At 34.9% G+C, this 15,298-nt stretch overlaps 1 protein-coding gene across 1 annotated transcript in view; it reads right to left on the reverse strand.

Annotated features, from left to right (window-relative positions):
- Positions 1-1,422: 1,422 nt before the first annotated feature.
- The window catches only part of LOC149084224 (uncharacterized), a 120,145-nt gene continuing 106,269 nt past the window's right edge, over positions 1,423-15,298 (reverse strand). Inside the window, exon 4 of the mRNA XM_089235460.1 lies at positions 1,423-1,632. Within this exon, the coding sequence (XP_089091586.1) occupies positions 1,532-1,632 (101 nt within the window). The 3' untranslated portion in view covers positions 1,423-1,531. The remainder of the gene's footprint in view (positions 1,633-15,298) is intronic.

Below are 15,298 nucleotides of genomic sequence, written 5' to 3' on the forward strand. Positions count from 1 at the left end.
TATTCATATTTCTCTTACCTGAAAGCGGGATAAAAGCCAAAAATTCCAGTCTGTGAACAAGGAATGTTTTCAGTATCAAGTATCATTCCATTTTATCGGAGTCTTCAGTTACATATATCTTAGAGAACGACCAGCAAAAAAATATTAATAGAAGAACTTTGAAAATATTAAAAAAAGAACTTTTTATTAAAAGAAGAGAAGCTTTTGATCTGATATTTTCGAAAAAGACATGACACGATACTTTTTCCCGAAAGGAAAATATATTCCAATATTTATTCCTTTAAATATATTTAAGTATTAAATTTCATTTGAATCGACTGCACATTAACTCGCTATCATTTTTAAAAATTATATTTAATAATAATAAAAAAAATTCAATAATTCAATTGACTTATCAAATATGGCAATTAAAAATTATTTTTTTTAAATTGAGAATTCTTATATTCTTCGATTATTTCGTTGCTTCGATTGCATTAACTAGGATTATAAAGTGTTTTGCTGATAACTTCTTAATTACTAAATTAATTTTAGAGGGGGGAATGATGTCATTAATTTAAGAATGTTACTTTAAATTATTAATCAAAGAGATGCTTTATTGACTTACTAAACATTGCAATACATATGAATTTTATACTCCTTTTTTTTTAATTTCAGTTCTTCCTATAATTATACAAACATGCATTCTAAAACTAGAAACACGAATATTGATAACAAAATAACATGAATAATTTAAGAAAAAAATTTCAGTGGATGATTTTAATTATTCATCAAATAATTTCATTCGATTTTGATAGCATAAGTCCGTATATTTCATAGCACTTAATATTGAAATCTCAAAATACACTTAATTATTTAATATTTAATTATACTAAACATGTAAAACTTTATTTGGTTTTCTAATTTTTTCGATGATGGACGTTGTTTATTTATTACTAGTTAAAGATTCATAGCTTGGTAATAAGTAAGGGGACCGACGAGGGAACAAAAGAATGCTTTTTGGCATGCAGTTGATATGCAATATGAATATATGCACACAAATTATCACTGATCAACATAATTATCATATAACAAATTAAATAACAACCAGCATTTCACATGCAACATTTTTTTTTTTCCATACCGAGTAACAAACGTAGAGCCTTTCGTGTTTCCTTTATCAGAAAAATATGACCCACCAAAGTTCCATTTTCGCTTGAAATGAGTCCTATTACATAGATATGATATATGCATATGCTCTTTCAATTGCCCAATCAGGTATTATATCTCTCTCACTTATACACACTATGCGTAATATATCATGCGTATGGTTTTCCTAGAGTTTATTTTCGCTCTGAATAGAACGGGATAAATAGAGACAGTTATAAGACATTTACACAATAAATATCTGATTAAATTCAGGTTTTAAAAAAAGTTCTGGAAATAGCTGCTCAGCTGAAGGTGCTGTGAGAAGTTTATGATTATTATTTATTATTATTATTCCTTCCTTTTCTTTTCTCCGTTCATAGTCGTTTTTTTTTTCCTCTTTTTTTTTTCAGAAAGGAGTTGGCCAAAATGGATCCATCTTGAAGCCACCATCCATGATATCGCGGGGATCAGCATAGTAGATTCGTTCATTCTTCCCTTTCCGTCCGTCTGAAAAGAAGAAGAAAAATATGAAATGTGAGAATTTTTTTTTTTCCTACACTAAGATAAGATATTTTAGATATATTGGATATGTCATATATGTCTACGTCTCAAAGAATGATATTCAATAGATTTCGGTGTAAGGAAACAGGACAAAGAATACATTTATCATTCGAACTTACATTGAAAATCAGGAACTTTGCCTGACACTAGCGAAGGAAGAACGAAAATTATAGAGTATTTAAATATATTAATAAATTTGAGAAAACCGACGTACGTTTCGGCACTAATGAGTGCCGTAACTGATGACGCAGATGGCAACAACTCTGGCGTCAAAAATGAGAATTAAATACTGAACCCTCTTACCCTGAGAACAGTAGTGCTCAATCTTTGGAAGAGTGCGGGCCACTTCATAAGTTTGAAAACGTTTCGCTGGCACTTCAGTGATGTGTAAATGTGTCGCAGGTCACTTAAGTGAGCCGCAGACTACGCAAGTGATCTGAAACTGTGCCGTGCGTCAATTAAGTGGTCTGGAAATGTTTCACAAGCGGCTTAAGCACTCTGGAACTGTGCAGCGGGTCACTTAAGTGGAAGGAATTGTGCCGCAAGTCACTAAATCGATCGGTAAATATACTACGAGGTCACTTAAGCGGTCTAGGTGTTTGTCGTGGGTCAATTGACTGATGTGGAACTACACCGCAGGTGATTTAGGAGATCTATAAATGTGTGGCGCTTAGTTCACTTTCACGAAATTACGTTTGAGATCGCGGGCAACATCAGATTACTCCGAGGCCCACATTTTACCAGCGGGCAGCGTATATGCGATAGACGCTCACTCATTCTGAACAAGTTTTTCATGGAGCTCATTCGTAAGATTTTTTTTTCTCCCCTTGAAAACGGCACCCCCATGGGCGTCAAATATTTGTCGGGGTTTTCGAATTTAATTTTTTGCGAAAAAATGCGTTGTTTCGTTCTTTCTTCGAACTTACGACTGTCTGTAGGAAAAGTTCTTGGACTCAATTTTTTTTTCTGTATTGTTTATTGCGCCATCTATAGAACGTCGGTGACACTAGATACTACAAAATGACTTCTAAGCCTGCCAAATGTGTAGACGGCGGACTCATTATAACACGAAAAGTACATAACTCTGATGTAATAAATACGTTATAAAGTCACACATACACTTAGGAAACATGTCCCTGAAGAGAAATATAAAAGGGAGGTTACTTGTGCAATTAAATGCAAATATTTGAAGATTTAGATGTCATTTTATGATATTTAATGCCACTGATGTTTAACATGATACACAATTACTCAAGCTACAAAATATTGATAGGTTCAGACCAGAGCCACACTGAGGGGTTTCCCATTGTCGCGTCCGCACAAGCCCTTGCACTCAGGTAATAGAAATGCAGAAATATTAGTAAATTATTTATAAACTACGAAAATATAAAAAGCATCGATAGCTAAACTTTTTGTTCTCGCTCAGGGGTCATCTCCGAAGCTATTTAGGCAGGGGCTTCGGAAATGTTTCAAACCTGTGGGTGCTCATCTTGAGCTTTATATTGGAAATTGCGATTTCTCAATCAATTCTGGAGGTGCTCAGACCCATGCCACAAATTACCGTTGGTGCTCGAGCACCCACAGCACCCCCGGCTCCGACGCCACTGTATTTAGGCAAAGGCGTTTGATGTCCAGGGAGCCACCAAATTCACCCGCTTGTACATGCAACATCATAATCGGAAGAACACAAAAAATAGATACATGCCCCGGGTTCTTAAATACATTTTTTTTTAGTCTCGGGTAAAAGGGACTCAAAACCCTGAAATAACCTGGAGGTAGTTATCGAAGGCTTTTACCAATTTCGAAATAGCTCTTTCAATAATCTTGAATTTTCATTGGTGCTCTCTTCGATTATTTCTTCTAGTAACTTCTCTTATTTTCAATTCAACAATTCTATTTTCTTATACAATCAATTCTGAATTTCCATTGGTTCTCATCTTGTTTCTTTCATTAGGTCTCGATTTTCATGAGTTTTGGAATTATTTCTCTTTTTAATTCAATGTTTTCTTTCGATTCTGAATTTTCATAAATTTGAAACTTTCATTAATTTTTTTGTGTTAATTCACCTGCATGTTTTTATTTTTAAGCATTCCTTTTGTATTATAGTGTGTACATTTTTGGGGATTCCCCTCTCCCACAAAATACGCATAAGCGTTAATTCTCACTGATAAAACAAAAAAATTCCCCTCATTTAAAAAAAATACCCATTGAAATTAATCACTGGATGATACTGGTTGAATCACTTTTATTCAAATGAATTTGATGGAATTCGAAAAGAAATATTTTCGGCAGTGACTGAGATTAAAACATCACTGTCCCGTAAAAACGGGTCGTATTGTCATCCTATATGTCTCCAAATACTGATGTTCCGTGGTGCGTTCCATCCGCTCTTTCAAGAGATGTCTTTGGTAGTTAGAAAAATGGGAATTGGAACGGTTGTTACAGAGATTGATATGTTTGATATATTTGATATATTTGATCTGGCAACAGCTAGGCGAGTGGGTGTGTACGGTTGAGGCTCTCTCTGAAAATTATTGTTTGCTTGCTAATTTTTTTTTTTCTCATCGTAACTCATTTCAAATTTAATATAACATATACAATTTTTCGTAATCACATAATTTTACGGATGTGTACTATATGTTAAATATTTTTTTATTCATATAATACAAATAATAAGAGCTCTGATCTTATTCGGTATGGCAGAGAAAGTGTGTTCCAGGTGTGTGGAGACAATCATAACTCCAGACGATTCAATTAGTTGCACTAAATGCAAAGACATCTTCCATTATGGTTGTGGAGGTTTCAGCGAACTGGTATTCCGCAGGCTGAGGCGTGATCGGGTTCTGAGTTGGATATGCTTTAAATGTAAAGAAACAACAAGCAAGTCATCGAAGAAAGATCCACGTAGACAAGATGATCCAGGGGATACTTCTACGAGGGATCCGGATCCCGAACCATTAATGGATATGCAGTTACTCTCTCTTGATACTGAAAAAATGCCGAGTGATATAAGAGAGATCGTGAACGGAATAAGTGAAGCATTCTATGCTAACATACAATCACTGAAATCATACATGTGCTGCCAATTCAAAGAACTGAGTGACCAAAACAAGCACTATCAATCCCAATTACTTGAGCTACAAACAAAGCAACAAGAACTGTCATCGGAAAATTCTGAGCTAAAAACTGAAGTCAAGAAACTTCAGATTGAAATTGGTGAACTACAACAATATTCCCGTCGCTGTAACATTGAGATCCAAGGCCTTCCAGAGACTGAAAATGAGGATGTGATTGAATTGAAGGCAAGAATAGCTGATCAGGTGCAAAGTGATCTGGTGGGCAATATTACAGTTATACATCGAGTGCCTACGAAGATGAAAGATAAAATAAAGCCGATCATAATTCAGTTCGATAAAAAATCTAATCGTGACAATTTTCTCAAGTTGGCAAAATCTAAGAAACTGAAAGCGTCTTCGATCGACAGCAGACTACGACCCACACCAGTTTATTTTAATGAACATTTGAGCCCATACATGAAAAATGTGTTTTATCATTCTAAACAACATAAGCAACAACACAACTTCGCGTATTGTTGGATTCGTGACGGTAAAGTTTTTATGCGTAAAACAGATGACTCCGGGGTGTTCAAAATCAGTCATGTAGATGACTTATCTCATGTCAATTAATAGTAACGAAAATTTAAATCTCAAAATGAGCACCTTGGAGGATCTAGAAAGGTTTCTTTCCGTTATTCACGATATTCAACGTAACAATATTAGTAATATATCAAATTTTAAGGTTTTTCACTTGAATATAAGAAGCGTTAGGGCCAATTTTGACCATTTTATGTCATTTATAAGTAGTTGTGTTGATCATATAGATATTATAATTCTCTCGGAGGTGTGGATTTTTGATGTAGAGTCTGACCTTTATAAAATATCAGGTTTTGATTTATTCCCATGCTGTAGAAATTACAATAATTCAGGAGGCATATTTGTGTACACAAATAAATCTTTAAATTATAATAACATTACGTCAATCGCAATGGAAACAGCTGAGGTGATTGGCATTAACCAGCCATCACTCAAATTAACTATTCTTTGTTTATATCGATCACACTCATTTTCAAAATTAGAATTTGTTGAAGAACTTGACTCTATATTAATGAATACAAAATCTAAAAATGTCCTATTGGTAGGTGACATCAATATTAACATATTAAAACCCAATAATGACGATCTAGATTACATGAATATGTTGTCAGGACATGGTTTCCTTCCCTTAATTACTGATCAAACTAGGCCTCTTTCTGATAGTTGTATTGATCATATTTATCTACGTCACTCAACTAATATTACCAAATACTATTCATCAATAGTTGACACAGACATAACTGACCATTTTCCGATCGTTTGTAAACTTCACTTTGCCACCCCAATATTAGATAAAATAAGTCAAACTATACATAGGAAAATGAAAATTATTCGGTATGCTGATATGTCAAATTTTCTCCAAAATTATGAATTTCGATTCGATCACACTCATCCCGAAAAAGATTTTGATAATTTTTTATCCACCATGAATGTCATTGTCCAAAATCATTCCAGTGACCGAATAATTGTTTCAAGGAAGAAGATCGGTAAACCATGGGTTACAGGCGAAATTTGCAATTTGATTAAGACAAAACAACAACTTTACATAAAAACAAGAAAATATCCGTATGACCTCTCTATGGAAACTGCATATAGAAATATAAAATCAAGAATCAAATCTAAAATAAAGCAATCTAAAAAACAGTACTACTCTTTCAAGTTCTCGGAATGTCGTAACAATACTGAGCGTTGGAAGTTTGTTAACAGAATATTAGGCACTGAGAATAAAGAGAATGTACTTCCAGAAAATGTTGAACCTCTGATTCTTGCCAATCAATTTAACTTGTATTTCAATAGTATTGGAAGAAATACTGTAGTTTCCATGGATGACTATAAAAACTACGTACGTGGTTTTCAAAATTCAATTTTTCTTTCTTCAACTAATATTTTTGAAATAAAGAAAATTATTAACAAACTAAAAAACTCTGTATCTTCCATCGATGCAATGAACTCAAATGTTTGGAGGCGATTTCCTGACAGCGTCATTCAGGTATTCTCTGATCTAGTTAATAATTGTTTTCAAAGTGGTGTTTTCCCAGAATCACTCAAAAAAGCAATCATTACCCCTATCTATAAAACCGGTGACAAGAATGACCTCAGCAATTATAGACCAGTCTCAGTTCTCAGTACGACAACCAAAATATTGGAATCTATCTTAAAATGTAGATTATACTCGTTTTTAAATGCTAATAATTTTTTCTCAGAAAATCAACATGGTTTCCTGCCAAACAAAAGCACTGAAACTGCACTAATTGAATTTAGCAAATTTGTGGTTGATAGCTTAGATAACTCAAAACAAACAATAGCAATTTTTCTTGATATACGAAAATGTTTTGACAGCATCAATCACAATATATTGCTTGCTAAATTGCACACATATGGTATTAGAGGTACTGCTTATAAATTATTTGAATCCTATCTTAATAATAGATCTCAATCTGTTAAGTGTGGTAAGCATATTAGTAGTCCAGTGAACATGCACAGAGGAATTCCACAAGGAACTACTTTGGGACCGTTGCTTTTTACTATCTATATTAATGATTTCTGTAACCTTGAACTAAATGCCAAAATAATCACATTTGCGGATGACACTGTACTTCTTTATTCTGAGAATGATCATCAATCATTGGATCATATTATTAACAACGATTTAATCAAAGTCCGAAATTGGTTTCGATCAAATGATCTCGAAATAAACATTCTAAAAACAAAATACATTAGTTTCTCAAACCTCACTAATTTCGATAACTGTAACCTCATTTTTCATAATAAAAACTGCCCTACTGATCTTTTATGTACCTGTACTCCATTAGAACAAGTAAGCTCCATTAAATACCTAGGTATTGTTATAGATCGAAATTTTAAATGGATTTCGTCCCATGTAAAACATATCCAATCAAAACTTTGTTTTATAGTTTATAAATTTTATTATCTAAAACATTATCTAAATACTCATTTTTTGATGTCATATTATTATTCCCTTTTTCATTCTCATCTATTATATGGACTATCTGTTTGGGGCAGTGACTACATCAATACGTTGCGACCCATCATCCAGACCCAAAAGAAAATAATCCGATCACTAACTGGAAATTACTCAACTCCGTCATTTGATCTCTACCGGCAACTTAACATACTCCCTTTGCGGTATTTATATTTTTATAAATCGATTCTCCTACTTAATAAAAAACAACTTTGTCTCCCTCTTAATTTATCAAGGACATCAAATAGATACAATAACATTCTTAATATTCCCTTGATACATAAAACAGTGAAGAAAAACCATTTTACATATCTTATTCCGAAATTTTATAACAAACTGCCGCATGATATTCTTTTTCCCCCTTCAATACCGTTACTGAAAAAACGTTTAAAAAATTACCTTTTTTCAATAGCTAACATCAAGGATCATTTTTAAAAAACAACAAAAACAGAGCTCTATCGATCAGTGCTAAATCGAATTTTCTAAATGTCTAAGTACACTTCCTGCTGTTTGCCTCCACATGTCGAAGTCGCAAAACAATTCTCGCATCAATCTAGCATTCCATAATCTTCATTTATAATGTATATGAAAACATACTGTATATCTGAAATGTTGTATTGTATTCTAATTGTATAATTGCTCACAGATGCAGAATTACTTCGATATAATTATCAACATTTTTCCCTCCCCCTCTTTTTTTTTTTTTTTTTATGTTCGTTCTGTCCTTGAAATTGTATTGTAATTACTCATCGATACTTCGTGTTCATCAGTACAGATCCACGGGATCTCTTGGTGAATTTGTTTTATTATTTTGTGCTATTTCATCGTGTTAAATAAAGTTCAAAGTTCAAAAAAAAAAAAAAAAAAAAAAAAAAAAAGAGGTTATTGTGCTTCTAGCCGGGCGGAAATAAAACGCCCACGGTCACTGTTGCTGACATCTACTTTCTACCTTTCATAAATATATTTTATATTTCAAATCACAATCTAATTGAATATAAAAATACGATACATATTTAGATATTGTACATCGTTGTACATATTATATATTTATATGTATTATGAATCCTTTAAATTAGAAAATACTACTACTAAACCACACATGCTCCTCGTCCATATTCCTGTGCGGAACTTCTAACGAAATGGCACATGTTCGAATGTGCGTGTACGTGTTGTGAACCTAATGTGAAGTTTGTTACTGTGTAATGCTTGTTACGTGTGGTGCTGCCATCTGCCATCAATTTTTCAAACTACGAGTGAAGTGCAATGATTTAATAATTGTACCGTTGTTGGCCTATTGCTCTCTGTGGCGAAACCTTTGAAAGGGGATATCAGCTCGCATTCGCGCCTTGAAGAGGGGAATTAGAAAATACTGAAAGAAGAAAATGAATTTTCCGATTTGCAGAAAATCAATTGCCGATAGCAGCTGCTGAATCCAAATGATTGCTTTCAACGTCGTTAAGATATCGGTTAGATTCACAGCACAAATTATTTACGTTATTGTAGCGTTAATAGAGAATTATTATTTTCGAACTGCATGTATTTGCAGATAATTGGGAAAATAAATTCGATGAATAATAATGTAGATTATAGTACTATCCCGATTTTGACTTCAGTGGGACCTGGGCAAAGCAGAAATTCGAGGCCCCCCCCCCCTTCGGCAATTGGGGGTAAAATATATATGGTTAATTAATGTTTAAATATATGTTCAACTTTTGCCCCCGCCTCCAAAATTAGGATTTCTACTGCAAATGTAGAAATCGGGTCCTGCTCGTATCATAATACAATGTAAAAAGATTTTGGTGCCACCCCCTCCCCTTCCCCAAGAATTTTTTTGTGACGAACCGCCACGACTCGAATTTTTTCTGTGCTAAGCCTGAACTTTTTTTGAAGAATTCTTCTTTCTAGTTTGCATTAATGAAAAATTTCACGTGTTTTTTATTATCGTGAATTTTATGCACAATCCAATCGTTCGTCATATTTCGCCACTCGAAGATTTCTCGCGTTTCAACGCCAAAAATAAACAACGAAATAAATTGTAGTACGTTCTTATCTGTATAGATGGCGTGCCCTCCTCACGCTCCTGGTGATTGTAAAAAAAAGAAAAAATGCCAGTTGGAATTATACCACCGATTTGTATACACGTGTCATCCTCCTCGTTATGTTTCTTTCGTATATTAAATCGTTAAGTTTTCATTACGTTTTATGTCGTCACTACAAGCATTGGATCACTACATTTATCGTTACGTTGTTTGAAGGCATACGTGAGAGGACGATGATCACTGAAAATTATGAAGTTGCGTCCCTCCAAAATGTGCTTGAAATGCTTAACAGCCGAATATATTGCTAAGAGCTCTCTGTCATATGTACTGTACTTTTTTTCAGTCGAACTGAGCTTGCGTGAAAAAAATGACAATGGTTGGGTTTTGTTTCCTATTTGCTGTTGAAGGACTGCACCCAATGAAGTGTCGGAAGCATCGGCAGTCAAAAACAATTTTGCATTCGGAACAGGATGGGCGAGAAGTGCAGCGTTGGCAATTGATTGCTTGCATGACAAAAAAGCGGTACCAATGTCTAACCAAACCGCTGAAACTACAGCTGAGACATTCTTTTCTACCTGGGTGTGTCGGTTTGGCGTTCCTGAAAAGTTGACCACAGATCAAGGTCGTCAGTTTGAGAGTGATCTATTTCGCTCTCTTGCACGGCTGTGCGGCATCGAAAAATCCCGCACCACTGCCTACAATCCAAAGTGTAACGGCCAGGTTGAGAGATTCCACCGCGATCTCAAAGCCTCTCTGATGTGTGTCCTCAAAGGTAACGAGCACTGGACAGAGGTTCTACCTACAGTCCTGTTGGGGTTACGTTCCAGCATCAAAGAAGACCTCCAAGTATCAACCGCTGAGTTGGTATACGGCACAGCCCTACGCCTTCCTGGTGAACTCTTCCGGCACTCGGATGAGCGAGACGTCCTACCTCGATATGACTTCTTGCAGAGACTGAGAGACCATTTCTCCCGTGTGAGACCAGTACCAACCTCTCATCACAATTCGCCTAAGCCCTTCGTCTCGACAGACTTGCTAACTTCTCCATCAGTATTCGTCCGACAAGACTGTGTACGCAAACCTCTACAGCAACCATACACCGGACCATTTGAAGTTATTTCAAGAACTGATAAGTATTTTATGTTGAACATTAATGGCAATCATAAAAATGTATCCATAGATCGCCTTAAGCCATGTTTTATGTTAAATAATAATTTATGTGACACGTTCAAAAATCAGTATATTTCCAGGTCTGGCCGAAGAGTGCGATTTCGTATTGACCCTTCGAAATTAGCTATATGATTCGTAATTATGTATGGTATATATATATATATTGCAATTTTTTTATTATTTGTATGATTATTATTCAAATTGTCTTCTCTTAAATGTTTCGTCTTCGACTGGAGGGGGAGTGCTGTAGTGCGTTCTTATCTGTATAGATGGCGTGCCCTCCTCACGCTCCTGGTGATTGTAAAAAAAAGAAAAAATGCCAGTTGGAATTATACCACCGATTTGTATACACGTGTCATCCTCCTCGTTATGTTTCTTTCGTATATTAAATCGTTAAGTTTTCATTACGTTTTATGTCGTCACTACAAGCATTGGATCAAAATCTTTTCCAAACAAAATAATACGCGACTGTATATTTTATTTGCGACAGAAGCGAGAATTTCTGACATAAAAATTGATTAGATGAACCATCCTGTGGACGAATAACTTCCCGTTATTACGGTCTCGCAAGCGAATTAAATCAGCTCCGAAACTCATCTAATGGTGCAGTTGAAATGGCAGATATCATTGCACTTGTTCCTTCCACCCGAGAAAATTTTTTTTCTCTCTCTGCTCAAGCAAAGCAATTCGCGTTCACTTTCATCAGACATTTCAGAATAATTCTGGAATGTGAAAGAAACATTAGCAATGTCGGGCCTGCGAATATATATTCATGAACGTTTTCCTATATTTCTACCATTGCCATACCATTAACGGACATAGGGGAGATATATCTCTAAGTTTTCAACAATTTTTTTTTTTTTTTTTGGTTTCAAAAACGACCAAAAAAGCAGTCATTTGAGCATGTTTCATTTCACGTGTAGCCGAAACATCTCAAAATATGAAATATGCATTACAACACTCAGAGAAATATTTCATACATTTCTCATACAATATTTCATACATTTCTCATACAATATTTCATACATTTCTCATACAATATTTCATACATTTCTCATACAATATTTCATACATTTCTCATACAATATTTCATACATTTCTCATACAATATTTCATACATTTCTCATACAATATTTCATACATTTCTCATACAATATTTCATACATTTCTCATACAATATTTCATACATTTCTCATACAATATTTCATACATTTCTCATACAATATTTCATACAAATATTATGATTTTAAATATGATTTAAAATATTATATTTCGCAAATATTATGAGAGAGAGCAGTGGTCCATAGGTGTCGGAACCTGGGTGCTGGGGCTATTTCAGTCGCCAACCTCTAATAAGTTTTGTGAGAGAATATACAATGCAATGCACCACTCCCCCTCCTACATATGGGACGATCGACAACTTTCCGCCCCCCAATGTTTCCTTCATGTCGGCGCCTTCGCAGGGGTCAACATGTCCACATTGTTTTAGCGTCACCTAGTGTTGCATTTTGAAATAAAGAAATTATTGACTCATATCACAGTGTACTCATGGATTCACCCACTTAATGCTTACAAACTGATATGGCAAAGCTCACTACTGTTACTGAATCGACAGGGTAATAATGAAGGGAGTTTATATTGAGTTATAGTTACCCATTGGAACCCCGGTATCACCAATTATGGTTTTTAGGTTTCACATTATATTGATAAAAATAATACTATGAATTGAATCCGGTTTCACACTGGAAGTAGACTAAGAAACCGGCGCAATGTCTGAAAAATACATCTCAATACTGTACTCTTATACACATGTTCCGACATTTTACAAACTATACTAACGGTGTGAAACGTTAGTATTGTGAATCGTTCTCCGCACAAACCAATACCCATCTTAATCGGTTATTATGTCTGTAACCACTGATATCAATTTGAGCGGGCCGACGATTTATGGCACCAATTATTCTAAATATGGAGCTAATTATATACTAATACTGATTATATCGAAGGTTAATTATGATACTAAACTCTTACATGTCTATACGACGTTACTCATGAATTCCGATCGCAATAGCTCTTTGAACGTGTACGTATTATAAATTCCCTTTTTCTGAGCTGTTTACAGCCGTAACTAGAAATCTACGAATATCACTTTTACCGGTGATAATGCGTAATACCCAAGGGTCGCGTTTTTGATAAACATGGTATGATAAATCGTACTATATAATATCCTACACATGATAACACATACATGTATTGTATCATTATATCGGGGTACAATAGTGAAATTTGTTATCATTATATCGGGGCCCTACTACATTCATCACACATACTAGACTCACTTGGAATTTTTTATGTAATAATCCAATTACACTAGGGGATTATGCATAATCACAGATAAAGGTGATAAATTTCAAATGTTTATCAAGTCAACCAACGACATTTGGTTATTGTGCGTAATCGCAAATAAAAGTGATATTGTTTTCAGTACTTATCAAATTTACCAACGACGCTTGGGTATTATGCATAATCTCCAGTAAACGTGATAAATTTATCAAACCTACCAAGACAATTGGTAAGTATGCATAATAAGCGGTTATTATGTGCTCCACTTTTTCTGTTCTATCATATCTAGAATCGCTCCATCCCTATTCGTTCGGTAACGTCACCGAAGAAATTTTCTGATCGGCTATTGCTCTCTTTAATAACGATGATGCAAGCCAGGGTCATAAAAGCTCCTCACGGTCGCAAGGGCTACACAGTATCTTCATCTTTCACTTGCTTACGAGTGTTTGTATAGCGAGGCGAGGTGATATGTAATATAACTTGGGAGAGAGAAATTGCAGCGATTCGTCATATCTTATGAGTTAGTCGTCCGTGTGATGCCAGAAAATAGGAAGAGAACCGATCCGGAAGGTTTCGAGTGATTATGAGGAACGGCTTCGCACGTTACGGCCTTATATATAGATTATTCTATTTTTCTTCTCCCCTTAAACCCCCCGACAAAGTGTTACCAGGAGATAACATGGGCCATTTCGCCGTTCAGGCGCTGAAATAAAACAGCCAACAAGTACCTCGGCAAAATGATTTACTGGAAAAATATGGTCTCTACTACCTCGGATTATCAGTGACACCTAAGTGTAATTACCCCGATTCCAATCTTACGGAGAAAAGTGAAAATTTATTCAACAGGCGTTGAACTGAACTTTTTCCAGATATTTCTCCCAAAAAACTAACGTATGTTATACACATAAAATCAAAGAACATATTGGATCAACGTTTCTCAACTTTTCTGAATCCAAGGACCAGTAAAATGTCCGAAACAGTTCGATGAGCCATTTGTGTCCCGTATTAAGGGGCATTCCTGTATAATTGTTCAGGATCATTTTATACATCTGTCCCGTTTTTTCAACGATGCTTATTTGAAGTTGCAATGTTCACAACGATCATGAATAAACAGTTTCTTCATGATGTAATCATCATGACGTTTTTCATCATAATAATTATGGGTCATAATTTATTTCTATAAATGATTTTCAACTCAGATATGTGTCGGGTTTCAAGTGCTTTCCCCAATTTTTCAGCGAATCATACCACAATTGGGTGATTTTACCGACTTATAGCAACGTTTTTGATGGCAATTAGTGACGTTCCGCATCTTACCATAATTAAGGTCCCAGTTCCTCTTATCTTTGTCACGATGATTTAGTCCTTTGAATTTTTTTTTGTCAAATACATGTTTGTTAACCGCAACTTTTAGCAACCCTTTATTTTCTCACCATTCCCTATTTTAGAAGCAATTATCAAATTCTTCACAAATTGCTTTTTTTGGTTACAATTAGTGGTATACCGTTCTTGGGATCGCACTTTCCTCGGTGAGGTATGGTGAACCGAAGTATGAATGTACAATTTCTTATTTGAACATACATGGGTAATACTAATATTAGCTACAACAAGTGAATAATTCTTCATTAAGTTAGAATCGAATTATGAAGTCTGTCTATGGACCACAGATGCCATCGTCACGGACCATCACCGGTCCGCGGATACTCTGATTGAGAGTATTAGATTCTCTGGTTCTGTATTAGATTGTGTCGTGGTTTCATTAAAGAAATATATAGGTGGAAAAATTTTCGAAATTTTTATGGGTGAATCTTCAGCCACAGGGAATAGTCAAAATTGCCTTGTTCTGAGCTATCTTGTCGTAACTATTCAACATAAAGCTACGAAACTTTATGAACGTCTTAATGAATAAATGTGTAACCCCCCTT

This window comes from Pholcus phalangioides, unplaced genomic scaffold (assembly GCF_987345545.1).
Source record: "Pholcus phalangioides strain wild (caught in Gottingen) unplaced genomic scaffold, Ppha-v1.0 ptg000008l_1, whole genome shotgun sequence".
Lineage (NCBI taxonomy): Eukaryota > Metazoa > Arthropoda > Arachnida > Araneae > Pholcidae > Pholcus > Pholcus phalangioides.